The 17126-nt window shown below is 34.4% G+C and overlaps 6 protein-coding genes across 6 annotated transcripts; 4 read left to right on the forward strand and 2 right to left on the reverse strand.

Annotated features, from left to right (window-relative positions):
* The first annotated feature begins 4853 nt into the window (after positions 1-4853).
* TEL1 (DNA-binding protein kinase) lies at positions 4854-8688 on the forward strand. Its single transcript, XM_020221953.1, has one exon. The coding sequence runs from the start codon at positions 4862-4864 to the stop codon at positions 8636-8638; it is 3777 nt and encodes a 1258-aa protein (XP_020073969.1). The 5' UTR covers positions 4854-4861; the 3' UTR covers positions 8639-8688.
* Positions 8689-8706: 18 nt separating this feature from the next.
* On the forward strand, positions 8707-10027 carry HYPBUDRAFT_233858 (uncharacterized protein). Its single transcript, XM_020223165.1, has one exon. The coding sequence runs from the start codon at positions 8811-8813 to the stop codon at positions 9981-9983; it is 1173 nt and encodes a 390-aa protein (XP_020073970.1). The 5' UTR covers positions 8707-8810; the 3' UTR covers positions 9984-10027.
* Positions 10028-10533, reverse strand: HYPBUDRAFT_233859 (uncharacterized protein). The gene has a single exon (XM_020223166.1). The coding sequence runs from the start codon at positions 10386-10388 to the stop codon at positions 10071-10073; it is 318 nt and encodes a 105-aa protein (XP_020073971.1). The 5' UTR covers positions 10389-10533; the 3' UTR covers positions 10028-10070.
* Positions 10534-11463: 930 nt separating this feature from the next.
* Positions 11464-13389, forward strand: HYPBUDRAFT_115238 (uncharacterized protein; the record flags this gene model as incomplete). Its single annotated transcript, XM_020219105.1, has 1 exon — positions 11464-13389. One exon carries the CDS (start codon positions 11464-11466, stop codon positions 13387-13389), a length of 1926 nt encoding a protein of 641 aa, XP_020073972.1.
* Positions 13390-13765: 376 nt separating this feature from the next.
* HYPBUDRAFT_8369 (SNAP receptor) lies at positions 13766-14503 on the reverse strand (the record flags this gene model as incomplete). Its single annotated transcript, XM_020223728.1, has 1 exon — positions 13766-14503. The coding sequence occupies one exon, from the start codon at positions 14501-14503 to the stop codon at positions 13766-13768; it is 738 nt and encodes a 245-aa protein (XP_020073973.1).
* Positions 14504-15862: 1359 nt separating this feature from the next.
* On the forward strand, positions 15863-17095 carry WSC2 (Wsc2p; the record flags this gene model as incomplete). Its single annotated transcript, XM_020220310.1, has 1 exon — positions 15863-17095. The coding sequence occupies one exon, from the start codon at positions 15863-15865 to the stop codon at positions 17093-17095; it is 1233 nt and encodes a 410-aa protein (XP_020073974.1).
* Positions 17096-17126: the final 31 nt, after the last annotated feature.

Here is a 17126-nt window from a genome sequence, read left to right on the forward strand (position 1 = left end):
GACGAGGCTTTTCAAATCGTCCAATTTCCTAGTAAGCTTGATTGAAAAATGTAATAATGATGCAAATAGATTCCATGATCAAAAATACCCCGATTCGACCTCGATAAAATTGAAATATAAAAACTATCTTAATCTTATAAACAGCACAATTGATTGCTTTTTCATCGATTTTGAATCAGCTTTTCTAGACCCTTGTGCGTTTGACTTTATCTCGATAATCAATATCTGCCTTGATGAAAATTTAGTAAGAGAACACCTTCATTATGATAATTGGATTAGAATCTATAATTTCTTGATAAAGATAACCAATCTTTGTCTAAGCACCTCAATGAATAACATTTTATCCGGTCAAAATGATAAGTTTCTATTCAAATGCTTTCAATGTATTCAATATTTAACTGAAGCTACTCGTAACGTATCTAACTTACATTTATTGAAAAACGAAAATTATTTCAAATTGCTACCTTTGATCAAGAAAACTTTTCAAATATATAATAAAAAGGAAACAAATATTCTTATTACCGTGCTAAAAATTATCAATAAACTCTTAATTGTTTCATCAAATCAAGATGCCAGATTCATCAATCAGTTAATCCAACAAGTTATTAAAGTATTCATTCAATTTAACCAAAGTCAATTCGATTCTTTACAGACCCAATTTCTCATCTTTCTTAATTTAGAATCAGTGCTGAATTATATCAGTCTACATAAGCTCCCAAATCAAATTGGTGGCGAATCAAAAAAAAACACGGTAGTCCCGTCAGACGATATAGATTCAAATGACCTATCTGTGAGGTCAGATCCCGAAGAAGAAGATAATTTAGATGCAGACTCTGCCTTGAATGAAGAAGACCGTGAAGTCATTCTTTATAACACTGGTGTACTAATTCTACATTTATTGAGTAAGCTTAGTTCGCCAGAATTTTACTTAAATCAAACCGAAATTGGTTTGGCCCTACATTCCGGAAAGAATAGTTGGTTTCAATTGAGGTCCCTTTTTTTAATATCGGATACTTCTTCTAATCCAAAACCTTGGCTCTTGCATCTTGGTATTGCCAAATTAATTCAGTCCTACTACACCTTAAAGTTATCGATTATGGAACTAAAAGATACTTCAAGGGTAAACACTACTAATATATTAGGCCAACCTCCGAATCAATTCACAAGCTTTCAAAAAAGCAAAAGGCAAAAACTAGGACATATTGGTGATTCTTTATACGACTCTAATAATTCCCTTGAATTTTTAAATTCTCTAATCATTCACAAAGCAGACGAGAAAATTCAAGAAATTGGAATGAAGATTTTGATGTTTTTCTTAGAAGATGTGGAAAGTTTGAATCCAGAGACCCAAGAGCAAGAGACCCTACCCGAACAAATTTTAAGCAACCCTCCAGCTTCCGATGGAGAGAGTTCAGTCCTCAATGTCAACGAATCAACTCTTCTTAATTCAACATTTGGATTCCAACTCGATACTCCTGAGACCTTAGCAAAATTCGACAAAGATATCATTTTCAAAAATATCTTGAGTTCTTTCGATAATAGTAACCTCACATTTTGGAGTTTACATTCGTCTTTCTGTTTGATAAATAATCTTGCCTTAAATAATACAAAGCTCGATTCCCATTACCAGCTAAGAAGACTATATCAACTACTCAAAATAACTTTACCTTTGATCAAGCACAAACTGATGGGATCGACTGCTTGTGATTTATATTATTTAATTATTTTATACTATGGCGAAGTCTGCTCAAATAAAATTATAGAAGAGTCAATCATGAGCCAATTGGATAACATTATTGACTTGGCAGAAATCAACGGACCTCATCAAATCTGTGATTCAAGCTTTAGGTTTTGGTTTTCAATTGACAAAGTTTACAAAGAAATAAATTCTACAAACAGAAACACCTTACCAGAGAAAATACAGGATTGGGTTCTAGCCAAATGGGATTCCATTCTTGAAATTGATAATTCATTGAAAACAGTGAATATAAATTTACCAAGATATTCTCTTTTTCCTGATTTCGTTGTTTGGCTATGTGGGTGTGACATTACTTTGATGATTAAGAATAGCCATCTCGAAAGATATGAAAGTGCCCTCAATGCAACTTTCCAATTTTCTGATCAGTACAGCGAACTACAAAATTTTATTAATTTAAAGATTAATTACTCTCCACAACTAACAAATCAGTCTTTTGAGGTCTCATCTATGGATGCTTTAAACGATGTTTCTGAAAAAATTTTGACAAAGCTCCTTGACGCAGCTAATCTATTCACAACCTACGAAAGCAATTCCATAAGTGTGTTCAGATGGATGATGCTGCTTTTCAAAATAGGCAGCTTTTTATATGAAAAACGTAAGTATTCTCATATTCTTAGTGCTATTGATTATCGTTGTTCAACTATGTTAGAAATAATAAGAGATCATGAAATCGATGAGGACGAACTGTCAGAATTAATCAAAGATTTTAACTCATTCGAATTTCAACATTTAAGCCAGAATTTTTCCAACAGGATTGCAGAAGTATTCCCGTTTGATAAGTTAAAATCTTCCTTCTTGCCAAAAGCTTCTGGTTTCTCTAAAGCAAATAACATACCCCTTTCTAGTGTGTTCGATGATGAGTTTCTGTCAGCAAGCCCCGAAACTCTCATTTCAACCCATAAGCCTGTGTCATTGACCTATATTGATTCGTTATGTGAGATTCATACCTCCTCCAATGTGGTTCAATTTATTATTGCTTATCACAGACTAAGAGAATCAAGTCCAAACGATACTTTCACTGCTTTGATTCATTATTTCAAGTCGATGGATACCCTGGATGTTTTATTCGCCCTTAACAGCCTAATAGATGTTATCATGCATGGTAAATTTCAAATCGAAGGAATTTACGAGGAAAATCTTACAAAGATAATACGTATTTTTGGTGAAGGACCAATGTCTAATCATAAAATCGAAAGGAATGAATTAACTGTTATGATTTTATGTAAATTATTAAATTGTTTTCTTCCAAGTGTTAGACTGAGTTATGATGGGGGATTTAAAAAAGATTTCTATGATTTATGTGGTTTTGCATTTCATTGTGCTAGTAAAGACTTAATCATCACAGAGGCTTCTATATTAGAGTTCACAAAACTCATAGTTAGTCTTCTAACTTTCAAAGAAGAATCAGTTATTCCAAATACGGAAGCCAGAGTTATGCTTGTTGACACGTTCAAACAGTTTCCCAATAATACAAAGATTAAATTTTTGCCATCATTGTGTTATTATATGAAGAACCTTTCAACAAGCGATCAAACCAAGTTATATACTGATCTATATCTGGGATTTGATTTACCGCAACAATCTATCGAGCTGGCAGGAACTTTTTCATTATTCTTTTCCCAAGTATCTCAAAACTCTTCCCAGCTCACCATTGCTGCAATTTATAACCTTATCGAGTATTCAAGGTACAAGTTCTTTACTCCATACTCCAAATTTGCTATCGACATTATCCGATCACATCTTGGCTTGAAAAATCCGAAGAGTTTGTTCAAGCTGTTTAGGTTCGAAGTCTTGAAGTTTTGGATTGGATATGGATTAGATATCATGGAGTTCCCGTTTACGTTATTTGGTTATAATGATGGAGGGAAATTTTTAAAAGATAATTATCAGGAGATCTCTGCTTTGGCTCTTTCGTCAAAAAATAATCAATTCGAGTCAGAACTTTTGGTTCAGTTAGCAAGAATAAAGAGGGTCTCAGTAAAAGACATCGTTTCTGATTGTCTATCTTTAGCTGTTGCGCTTTCATTCACGGGAGACAGTATAAAAACAAATATATTCGTGAAACTCTCGGACTATTTACAAGATAGATATAAGACAGAGATCAAAAGGAAACTACCCATTATTATACTTGAAATTATTAAATATACTGACGTATCCAATGAACATATATCAATAACACGAAAAGAATTTACAGGAATTTCCGTTCCTAATACGTTAAAGTCTAGCAAAGGACTAGTTAGCATCAGTTACCTGTCTAGTATGGAATTACTCAAAAGTTTGGCACATAAATTTTTTGGAAATGAACAAGACTTTTGGCTGATCCGCATAGTTTACTTTCTTGTTAGAAGATTGCAGCTTCTTCTATCCAACAGTATTGTAACTGACCAGAAAGAGCAATATATCAAGCTTATCAAATTCGTTATTTCTATTGGTGCCCGAGGATGCAAAGATCTTGCTTTGACAAAGCTATTAATTCTGGCTGCCATTCCATACCTAGACAATCCCTCTCTTCACCCACACGCTGTGGATATTTTAAATACAGTGAAAATCGAAGGGCTTAATGGCTATGGAACTGCTAACACCATTTGGTTGATTGTCAAATTAACATCTGAACTATTCAACAAGCAGTCGAGTTTTCAAGCTCTTGTTATATCAATCGAGAAATATTCCAAATCATTGGATGGCTCTATTAGATTACGTTCAGTTTTACTTAAAGCGTCGCTTATCCTCCAAGGTCAGTCCTGCTTAATTACAACCGCAGACCTCGAGTGTATTCTTGGTGATCCTAGCTTATATTTGTATTTTCCATCAAAAACTCAACAAAAAGATTTGGTGATGTTTTTATCAAGGATATACACGTCCTTTAATCAGAACAGTAGTTTTATGGAAGTGGAAATAGACAAGACTTTAATCGTCAAAGTTCTTTTGAGTGTAAAATTGAAAGAAATTGTTGGCACTTCAACTAGTTTTGGTATTTGGGCAACCAACTTTCTCTCCGATTTTTATTTGAATAGCCAAGCTCTTAAAAATATTGATTCAATCATAGACCTAGAAGAATATGGTGCTGACATGAAGATAAACTTCAAGGATAGAATAGAAACTATGAATACTATTTTGGAGATAATTTTAAAATATCTTGATGAGGGTACTATAGAAGAGGCAGCTTGTGCCGAAAGTATTTTAGGCGTGTTGATCTATAGGTTTGAATCATCAATATCTGATGAGAAATACATTCAACTTTCGAGGTACTTTGAAAAGTTTAACGCTTATATTGCACCAATAGAATTTCATTCGTGCATTCTCCTCAATACTTATGATGAGGATCTATTCGTTACAGGGGAAACTCTTGATAATTTGATAAGTCATTTTCTGACAACGTTTTCTACGTGCAATTTTGACTTGTGGACAACTCGTTTTCTTTTGGCTTTAATACAAGAATTATCAAAATATACGAGTATGGCAGTATTACTTTCAACTTTCGTCTTTCAAGTTAACGGTTTTGCTAAAGAGGCACTACCTGATTTTATATGCTATTTCATTGGTCTATCAGGAGATGCAGGCTCGGATATTATTTTAAGGGTCATAAACGAGTATATTAAATTGCAAAATAAGACCAAAGAGTTGGTTTCACTTTTTTCGAAGGTAGTGCTTTTAGTAAGAATGGGTGCAAAATCTAAGATTCCAGTATTCGAGAAAATGTATCAAAAAATAGATTTGGAGAGCTTCTATCGGTTGGCTGCGAAAAGCAAACAGTATAAAACTGCTTTGCTTTTCTTTGAAGAATTTTGCAATAGATCTGAAGATCCAAACATTTTGAGCCATGATTCGAAAATATTGTCAGAAATCTACAACTCTATCGACGATGAAGACCTAATATATGGATTACCAGAGAAAACGTCATTGGACTACACGTTATCAATGATATCACGAAGTGCAGATGCACAAGAAAGGGTTCAATATAACAGTGGTCTTTTAGATGCAAGCTTGAGTTTGCGGTCAGGTCCTCCTTACGAGAAAAACATGTTACTGTCCATGCTAGATAACGGTTTTTTGGGAGCTTCGAGGTTACTTAGCAAGGGCTCCGGATATTCAAATAACAAGCAAAATTATGAATGGGCTTGGAAATTGAACAAATGGGATATCTCAATCCCCAAAACTGCTAGAGGAGAGCATGAGCACATATATAAAACTTTAAAGCAAATCCAAGATTATCCTAAACAAGCCCTAGACTTATTTCATTCTTCCCAGTTGGAAATTTTGTTATCCAAAGATGAAATTCCTATGAAGTCCGCCAGTTCAAAGGACTTGAGATCTAATACCTTGGAATGGTTCAAAACTACAGCTGTTTTATCAGGAATAGGAAATATAATAGAAACAGACTTGCAAATAACGAATATTTCGGATTTACAAACCCAGTTCTATAATAAGACTTCATGGTTTGACGACGCTGATTTTGATGTGTCTGAGAACATTTTATTAGCCAGAAGGGTTACCTTTCAGTTATTAACAGAGATGAAAGATACTGACGTGGTTAATTCATTATTTGCAGAGCTGGTTAACGGCCTTGCTTATGAACTTTATCGTTACGGTGCCCTAGCTAGACAATCGAAGGCACTGCAAAAGATGATAGGCTCCACCATTCTATTCAATGAAGCAATTAAAAAATTTCACCTTCAACTACCTGAAGATCTTTCTCAAAGCTTATCTAGTGTATGTACTTATCAATCGGCATGCACTCTCTGGGACCAAGGCAAATCAGTTTCACCAGTTGCAATGTTGAGGGATCTTTTATCCAAGAAACCCATAAACCTCCCTATTCCGATGATGAATATTGACCAAAGACTTATTGCAGCTAAATTAGTTCTGTGGATGTCAGATTCAAGGCAAGACCTGGCTTCTAACATAATGGACAAGTATGTACTTTCAATCACCGACCAGATAGAATCGATGGAGAACGTCCAACAGAAATTGTTAGTTTACCAATTACTAGCCCACTTTTGTGAACAACAATTCAAATCTCATACAACCAGAGAAATGATCTCCAAAATGAATAAAAGGGTCAATGAAAAACATTCCAAACTAGAGGAAATCAAATCACATTTCAGGTCAGTCCCGGTTCCCACAGAGGACAAAGTGTCCATCCAAAAATACTATACAAAATTAAAAAGTGAACTAAACTCTGATCGAGCTGAGCTCAATTCTCTTAATGATAATTCTGATAACTTTAGGAACAAAGCTGTCCAGTTTTATTTAAAATCCATTATCATCAATGATAAATCCGGTGAAGATTTAGATAAATTCATATCGTTTTTCTTGGAGTTTTCTCATGCTGACGAATTGCAAAATCTGTTAGCAGGTGATATTAATCATATTCCGACTTATAAATTGATAGGATGGAGCACACAACTTGTCTCAAGAATATCGGATGAATCAATTAACTTTCAAGGTTTACTTCGGAAACTTATTCTTAAGCTATGCCGAGATCATCCATACCATTCTCTTTATCAACTTTTTTCCATGAAGAAGCATGAAGGCGTTGCCGTCAAAGATTCGAACACTGCTATGGAAGCCAAGACAAACGTCGCTAAGAAAATGCTTCAAGATCTTTATGCCAATGGATCTTCTAAAACATACATCAGTGAAATATTAAATCCTATAGAAAGATTATGCGATGAATCAATTTCCCTAGCCGAGTATAAAGGTTCAAAGGGAAGATCTATCAATTTGAAGAAAGTTTCGATTGGGTCGTATTGGATGGAAAACTTACCTCCAATTCCTCCACCAACCATTAGTTTGCCAATAAGTCATACCGGCTATCGAGACGTTGTTAAAATGAGCTATATGGAACCAACTCTTAGTATTGCAATGTCGGGTCTCAGCTTACCAAAAATTGCAAAATTTAGACTTTCAGATGGAACCATGCACAAATGTCTTTTTAAATCTGGTGCCGATGATCTTCGACAAGACTCCATCATGGAACAAGTTTTTGAAAAAGTCAATGAGATATTTTCGACGGATAAAGAAACAAGAAAACGGCAATTGAAGGTTCGTACATATAAAGCTGTTCCCTTAGGCCCACAAGCGGGTATAATTGAGTTTGTCGCTAATTCGGAAGCATTCATAGAAATCATTAAGCCTTATCATGCAAAAGACTCTTTAAAGATGGATAAGGCACGAAGCATGATGAAAAACTGCCAGAACGGTGGAAAAGGGGAAAGACTTAAAGTATATGAAAGCATCACCAAAAAAATTAAACCTGTTTTCAGGTATTTCTTCTTTGACAATTTCTTAACCCCTGATAAGTGGTTAGCTTGCCGTACCAAATATACCCGAGGAATTGCTACAACTTCTATGGTTGGCTATATATTGGGCTTGGGAGATAGACATTGCAACAATATCTTAATTGATACTAATACTGGTGAGCCAGTGCATATCGACCTAGGGGTTGCATTTGATCAAGGGAAAAGATTACCTATACCTGAAACAGTACCGTTCAGATTAACTCGTGATATTGTTGATGGGTTCGGGGTCACCGAGACTAGAGGAGGGTTCAGTAAATCTTGTGAACATACCTTTAGAGTCTTGAGATCCAACAAAGAACATATATTGGCTATTTTAGATGTTTTACGATGGGATCCCTTATATGCTTGGACAATCTCACCAATAAAAAAGAAGAAATTGCAAGAAGAGACTACTATAGATAGGCGGGTTGCCCCAGAAGACGATGCATCAGAGGCCGGGGTTGCAGTTTCAACTGTTGCAGATAAATTGATTGGGGAAGGCTTGAGTGTAGAAGCAGTTGTGAGAGAGCTAATACAAGAAGCTACAAGCCCAGAGCAATTAGCATTAATTTACTGTGGATGGTCTCCATTCTACTAGTATACTATTTAATCCTTTATACCTTGTAAATAGTTTAATTAGATTATCAGTTTGATCAGTGGAACGTAGTAAAACTTGAGAGACGAACAAACAAACAAAAAAAAAAAGATCTACCAATTTACAGCCAATATCTACGATTCTTTTCAGAAGTACAAGAGGCATTCATTACATTATGTCGCCAAAGCCGACAAGTACTTCAAGAAACTTTAAAGACGGTACTTTTGGACACATACCACTTACAATAATTGAAAAGGCCAGCAAAGAAGTGATCACGAAGAAAAGTGCTTTTCTCAATGTGAATAGACAGAAAGATAAGACAGTGATTGCAGCAATTTGTCAAGAAGGGGTATTTTATGTATGTTTAACGGAAAGTAATATAATTGAACTCAAAGGAAAGAAGCAGACTAAAAAATACAATGATGAAGAGTGGCGAGGAATTGTATATGAGCTACTTTCATTCGAACATGAAGTTGAAGATTTACAAATAGTGGCCGATTTGATTACGGAAAGTGAATACGACAGTAAGAACCACGAGGTTGAGGAAGTGAGTGATTCAGAGATGGTGCTAATAATCCAAACTCGAGCCAAACTACCGGTGAAGCTAGGGGAGATCCCACTTGCGCAAGTGGACGATGAAGAAGAGAAGCTTCCGAAGGAAATCAAACAGGATGTCTTTGAGATATTCAATTGGATGGAAGCTATTTCGGGTCAAAACGATAAATTGAAGGCCATAGTGGATAGAATGGCTAAAAAAGAGAAGAGTTTAGATGAATTAGTTATGCTCAAGACCAAAGAGATTGACGAAATTAGACAAGAGTACGAGGAGATCGTTGAAGATTTACAGGACAAGTTCTACCAGGTATTGAATGCAAAGAAGAGTAGGATATGGGAATTAGAAGGGAGAAATGAAAATGAATTAGAATATTTGAATCAAACTTACATTGAGCAGAATAGGAAAAATTTCAATCACGGAGTAATAAAGAAGGAAGAAATCCCCGATGAAATTGATGAAGCATATAAGCCACCAACCAGAAAACGGAAGCAAAAGGAGGAGAATAGGCCCAAGAGAAGGAAAAAGGAGCCAGTTAAAGAGGATAACGCTACTCAAGAGGACACTGAGTATCTGGCCAATGAAATGGACATTGACGATAGTGAATCCCACAGTAGTGATGAACAGGAAATAGACGAGACCCAATTAGAGCAAAAGCAAGCGGATGAGAAAGATAGGAGTAAAGAAGTTGAGGTTAAACAAGAAGACCATGACATGGTTACAACTGACCGCGAGGGAGAAAAGGAAAGCCTTGACTCCGGGGCAGACACCGACTACAGTGAAGAAGAAGACTAAAATTGAAGCTTTTTTGAAGTATTTTGCTAATTAGTCTGCGGATAATGTTGCGTTAAAGCGTGCATCAACAATAGGGTATAAAAATTTTCAGGGAGCATACAATCTATTGTTAAAGGTTAAAGGTATAGAGAAGAAACATGACAACAAACCGAAATAAGTAGGAGAAACTCTGGCCTGCAAACAATAAAGCAAGTGAATTAGACAGAGTGTTAGCATGAAGAGACTCCAGCACAAGGGTTCTTTCTGGTTGAGTGAAAGACAGAGCAGTTTAATTGTCAGTTTAATTGTGCAGCAATTCTCAATTGACTTTGTGGATTCACCGACTTGAATAGACTTTGATATCCGGCCATACTGACTACTGGCCATACTGACTACTGGCCAACTCGATGTACTGGCTACTATCATTGAACTGACTGAAACTGACTGGACTTAATCCTGTCTGATTGTGCTGACTACTGTCCCCCTGTGCTGACTACTGTCCCACTGTACGCTTCTGCCCAGTGACCCTCCAGTGAGTGGGTTCTACAGTCCTCCACCTCCAACTACATGTAACTCCTGTAGTACAATACCCAATACACCCATCTTATAATAGAGTAGAATAAATGAAAAATTTTTCAGTAACAAAAAAAGAGCAGCGCAGAGATCAAATAAAAAAAGAAAAACCGCTAACAAAACAAAAAAAAATGAAAATTGGCTAAAAAAGAACAGAAAAGAAAAAGTTGAGAGCGCCAACTGAAATAATTTGAAGTTTTTCTGTTAGATCTTCTTCTTCTTCTGCTTTACAAATAATTATATTCTCCCACGCAGAACCGATTTAAATCCATTAAGAGAGACTGAAAGCTTGTTGTATTCAATAGGTTTAACCTCATCACAATTTTCTAGTCTCCTTTCCCTTTTTTTGTTTCATTTTTCCTACTTTTTTTTTTTTGTTCATTTTCTTTCTTTTTTTTCCTTTCTTTAACTTTTACTTGTTTCTTTACTTCTTCTACCAACTAGCCTTGATTCTTTACAAGCTTTTCATAGTTTAGACAGTAAAGATTGTTAAGATTGTTTGTCTTGGTAAGTTATTTGCAAATTTTATTAATTTATTTGGTTGCTTTTTCCATTACCTTGTTTTTTATATATATATTACAAGATATTCATCTTATCCATATCCTCATTTATAAAGGTTAACAAATTAAAAAAAGAAGAAAAAGGGGCTTTTTTCCAATAACGTCGTTTCCCTTTCATTCCAAATCAGTCATTTTTACACTCCATTTTTCATTTCAAGTAAATATTTTTCAAATCATTCTTATATTATAGTTCTTATAATTTGGGCAAAGAAGTTATAGCTTTTTTTCGTTGATTTTTTGTTCTTTCTTTGTATTCTTTTCAGTTTTTTTTTATATTGGTTCCACTGATTCAATCTCATTCTAAACTTTTCCATTTGTTTCTTTTGTTTCTATAAAAAAAAAGTTTTACTTGATCTTTTTATTTCGAAATGTCTTACTACGATCCTTTCCAAGGTATTCCTCAACAATACATGGCCCAGTCATATTACCCACCTCAGTTTTATGCTCAGCAAGGGTCTGATGACCAATTGGTTAATCCAGATGGTATGACTGCATCCATTGATTCAAGGCCTTCTTCTTACGATCAACAATACCCTCAATATCAATCAGAAGCCGGGTTTAATTTCAACGGTGTTGATATGAATGCTCCTAGTGTTAATGCTAACGGTCATCAATTTTATTCTGGTGCTCCAACTGATGAATCTACTTTTTTGGAATCTCAAAATGGTATGGTTAATCCTCATCAACATGGGCTTAATTTAGATGATGTTAATGGATTATCTCAAGTTAATGGTGCTTATCAAGGTCAATATCCTCCAGGTTCCAATGCTGCTCAAGTTAATGGTGGTGCTGGTATTCCAAGTGGTAATTTATCAAATGTTAATTTAATTCCAGGTACTCCAAATGGTCAAAATAATGATATCATTTTTGGTGCTAATGGTACTCCAACCCCTCAACAATCTGGTGGTCAAAATGGCTCGGTGGCTCCTTCTCGTACTGTTTATTTGGGTAATATACCTTCAGATATACAACCAAATGAATTATTAGATTATGTTAGAAGTGGAATTTTAGAAAATGTTAAAATTTTACCTTCTAAAAATTGTGCATTCATTTCTTTTATAGATCAACAATCAGCTTTATTATTCCATTCTGATTGTATCTTGAAAAAATTAAGTATTAAAGGTCATGATATTAGAATTGGTTGGGGTAAAAATACTTCAATTTTGCCAGCTGTTATGGAAGCTATTCAAAGAGATGGTGCCACTAGAAATGTTTATTTAGGTAATTTAAATAATCCAGCAAATGGAGAATTAATTACTGAAGAAGAATTGAGAGAAGATTTATCATGTTATGGAGTTATTGATTGTATTAAAATTATTCCAGAAAAAGGTATTGCTTTTATTCATTTCTTATCAATTTTAAGTGCAATAAGATGTGTTGCTAATTTACCTTTAAAAGAAAAATATTTAGATAAAAAATGTTTTTATGGTAAAGACAGATGTGCATTTATTACTAAAACTCAACAACATAATGCAGCCCAATATTTAGGTTTAGCTCCAGGTATGGAACACATTGTTACTGCTGCAGATCGTGAATTCATTTCAAGTGCTTTAGTCCAACAATCTGCTGCAGCTGCCCAAATTGCTACTCAAGCTGGTGGTGCTAATAATTTAGGTAATAGAACTGTTTATTTGGGTAATTTACATCAAGATTCTTCTGTTGAAGAAATTTGTAATGTTGTTAGAGGTGGTTTATTACAAAGTATTAGATTTTTAAAAGAACGTCATGTTTGTTTTATAACTTTTATTGATCCAATTGCTGCTGCACAGTTTTTCGCCATGTGTCAATTACATGGATTAACTATTCATAATAGAAGAATCAAAGTTGGATGGGGAAAACACAGTGGTCCATTATCTAATGCATTATCATTGGCAGTATCCAATGGTGCTTCAAGAAATATTTATATTGGGAATATAATTGATTTTGAATATTATAATCCAAATAAATTAAGAGATGATTTTACTAAATTTGGTGATATTGAACAAATTAATTATTTAGAAGAAAAAAATTGTGCATTCATTAATTTTGTTAATATTGCAAATGCAATTAAAGCAATTGATGGTATCAAATCTTTTAATGATTATAAAACTTTAAAAATCAATTTTGGTAAAGATAGATGTGGTAATTTACCAAGACAATTTCAAAATCAAAATCAAGGTCAAAATCAAATGAACGGATTTGATTCAAGCTCATTTTCTGATAATGAATTTATGAGTGATGAACAAATTCAACAACTCCAACAAGAAGCTTCTGATGATAATTCAATTGGTGCAATTAATAACGTTGAACAGTAAGTTTGATTTATTTTCTTTTTTTCGGTCATTGACATGTTTTCTTTAAAAATTTTCACTTTTGCTTTTTATTATTCGTTTATGGTGGTCTACTTCTTGATCTAATTATTATTACTATTTTATTATTATATTTTATTATTATTATTATTATTATTATTATTATTATTATTACTACTATTATTATTATTACTATTACTATTATTATTATTATTATTTGCTTTTCACAGTTTTGTTCTGATTCATTTTTCTGATTTATATTTGATGATTTTTTCTTCTTCTCTTCCCTTTGCCATTAGTTTTAATTTGATTATTTTTTCTTTTGGTTTTGATTTTTTCAAACCTTATATATAAATAAATTTAACAATTAACAATTTAAATATCACATTTTAGGTAGTATCTTAATTAATAAAATCATTATTAAGAAAAGTAGGAAAATTGATATCATAACTTTGATTAAAAACCAAATGCTTATTTTACCAGAAGATTTATTCAATAAATAATTATTCAAGTTTACACCAACAACCTTCATCAAACTTTCGTTTTGGTATAAGTTATCTGATGTTTTCGACAACACTTTAGTATCATCAATGATTTTATTCGATAAGCTAAGAGCAGAATTTTTCAATGACGATGCTAAACTAGTTAAATCTTTATATAAATCATCTTGTATAGATTCGTGGTAGTCATTTTGTTGATCATTAGTGGTATAATTGGAGTATGAGTTATCAGAAATAAGTCTTTGACGTAACTCATTCAAGTCTTCTTCTTCATTAAGTAGTGGTTCTTGTAATTGTTGGGGTTCTTCTTTAACCTCAACCAATTGAGTTTTCCGTTCTTTTTTTAAGTGATACTTCGTTATATAAAGTTTTTCATCAATTTCATTTGACAAGCTCACTATAGTATTCCTTAATCTATCGTAATTCTTAAAATTTTTAAAATTATTCAAGTTAATTAATAGGTTAGGCAAGTCATTTTTCAATCGATTTAATTTCAATTGTGATATATATGGAGACCGGACTTCGCTAAAAGTCAGCACGCTTGGTATTTCCAACTGCTTAAGCTCGTGAGTATACTGCTCTAGTATCGACTCGATACTTTTAGGTGATTCTAATGACATATTCGATCTAATAAAGTGCTTCGTTGGAACCATTTGAAATCAAAAAAATACCTTTAGTACCTTTTCGATACGGTAAGCGCACACCACCGGCAAAAAACACACCCATGCACCATATAACACCCATGCACCAGGCTTTTGCAGCCTGGTACACAACTAAAACACATTCTATACAAGTATTCTAGAAGTGAGTTCTGTCATACGATGGTTGCCTTGCTAAAGTTAACCCGAATAGACTCTTAGACGAGTGGGAGGGTCTTGCAGGTTCCGCCCCCATGGATCCGGCTTATAGGGTTTCTCTACCCTAAGTGCAGATGAATTCATTCCTATTACACGCAACTCAAATGAATCACGAATATATACACGTAGAGTCAATATGCGATGACCCAGTAATTTCAACTGTACGAGTCGTTCGGTTATTACAAAACATGTATGCCCCACTACTATCAAACAACGATCTAAGGAAAAAGAATGATCGTGGTTAGCGAAAGAGGCCGCACTAATCTATGAATAGATTCAAAGTACACTGGTCAAACTGGTTCACCAAATACATTCAGAGATCAATCCATTCAACGATAAAGAAGAAGTAGATCAAATTTTTCACTCGCCCGCGCAAGCGCAGTTTTTATTTGCAATGGCGAGCAGACGGTTTTGCGGGTGCGCCACGACCCGCTCCAGTTTCAATTCAAGACAATTATAAACAATCCATTAGCAACCCTGAACACGATCCACTGTACGCGTGCTATAGTCCGCATGCCAGCGTCAAGCACGAGCCAGGTTGCTAGTGGGTGTTTCAGGGTCGGTGGGTGCAGAGGGTGATGTGACTGAGTAAGTGTTCTGGTGGATAACTTACTGAAGGGGATGTAGTTAAAAGTGTTGAAAGCGATCGGTGAGCCGATGTTAGAGTTGATTCCGTTAGGATTTATTTTCTACGCAAAAAGTTAAATATGGATATTATGTTTATGTTTTTGGTTTTGTGGAAATTCCAGTCATTTTTATTTTTATGTTTATTTTTTGTCATATTTATTTTTACATGTTATTATATATACATTATTATTTTTTTTTTTTTTTTATGTTGTTTCTCTGTTATTTTTTTAATTTTTTTCTGATTTTTTTTTTTTTATATTTATATATTTTAGATATTTTTTACTTTTATTATTATTATTTTTTTTTGTTTTTGGGTAACCTCGTCCTTTGTTCTTTTCCTTCTGTCTTTCATTCTTCTTTCATTCTTTTTTCTTTTTTTTTTTTTTTCCATTTTCATTTTGGTTTCGTTTCTATAAAACTTATTGATTCTACTTCTTTATCATTCTTTGCTACTTGATCGAAAGACTCTCGTTAACACCAAGCTTATCGATCAAGATGAAAACTCTATATCTACTTTTCTTCTTACTTTCGCTAACATCAGCAGATTCTTTTCTGAAATTGGGCTGTTACAAATCTTCGGATGTCAAACTGACCTTGGATTATTCTGATGAATATACCTGGCAAACCTCTTCACATTGTGAGTCCCAATGTTCTGGTAAAAGATTGGCTGCTCTTTCGGATGGTAAATACTGCTACTGTGGATCTTCTGATCCTGATAAAAGCGACCAGGTGGATGATGATAAGTGTGACACTCCTTGTCAAGGTTATCCGGATGAAAATTGTGGTGGGGACAACTACTTTTTGATTTATGTTAATTCGGACGCTGATAATGAGTCAAGCTCGAGTTCTAGTTCTAGTTCTAGTTCGAGTTCGAGTTCGAGTTCGAGTTCTTCGAGTTCTAGTTCTTCTAGTTCGAGTCCATCCAGTTCCTCTAGTTCTTCTAGTTCATCCAGCTCCTCGAGTTCCTCCAGTTCATCCAGTTCATCTAGTACATCCAGTTCATCCAGTTCATCTACATCTACATCTACCAAATCCAAAGATATGACTACTCTCGTTTCCACTATCACCTCTGGACCAAGTGGCTCGTCGAGTCAAGCTTCGGTTATTGAAATTACAAAGACTGCTTCGGCCACTGGATCAAGTGACTCTAATACCAACGCCAACAGCAATACCAACTCACACTCTGGCTCTAAAAAATCAATTAGTACCGGGGGTATAGTTGGTGCAGTGATTGGTTCAATCGCTGGTGCTGGTTTATTGGCTGGAGGAGTTTTCTTTTTCCTTTGGCATCGTAAAAATAAAGATGGTAATCTTGATGATAGTCATGATGATGAATTCACTCTTAGTGGGCCAGAAAAGTTTTCATCCGATTATCAAATTAACTCTCATCCATTCAATCATAATTCAAACAACCCAAGTAACGGTAGTGCCGCATTAGGGGCAATGGGAGTGGCAATGGCTCCGTCTGGTGGTGCCCGTAGAACACCAAGTTCAAATCATAATTCTAATAATTCCAATAATCACATCAATCATCATAATCAAAACTCGAGTGATTTCAACCATTCCTACAGTTCTCATCTGAATAATGATGAACCATTTTCTAATTTTGATCATAATGATGATTTCAATTTTAATAGACCAGAAGAATTAGGTAGAAGACGCTTAAGTGATGGCTCATTACCTGATATGATTGCAAGAAATCCAGGCTCTTTGAAAGTGGTTAATTAATACAAGCTCTTTGATTTCTCCGTTTTCCATT

This window comes from Hyphopichia burtonii, assembly GCF_001661395.1.
Source record: "Hyphopichia burtonii NRRL Y-1933 unplaced genomic scaffold HYPBUscaffold_9, whole genome shotgun sequence".
NCBI lineage: Eukaryota > Fungi > Ascomycota > Pichiomycetes > Serinales > Debaryomycetaceae > Hyphopichia > Hyphopichia burtonii.

Excerpts from the sequence above, each read along its gene's own strand:
- HYPBUDRAFT_233858 (XM_020223165.1), top strand. The coding sequence starts at position 8,811 with ATGTCGCCAAAGCCGACAAGTACTTCAAGAAACTTTAAAGACGGTACT.
- TEL1 (XM_020221953.1), top strand. The coding sequence starts at position 4,862 with ATGAATACTATTTTGGAGATAATTTTAAAATATCTTGATGAGGGTACT.
- HYPBUDRAFT_233859 (XM_020223166.1), bottom strand. The coding sequence starts at position 10,388 with ATGATAGTAGCCAGTACATCGAGTTGGCCAGTAGTCAGTATGGCCAGT.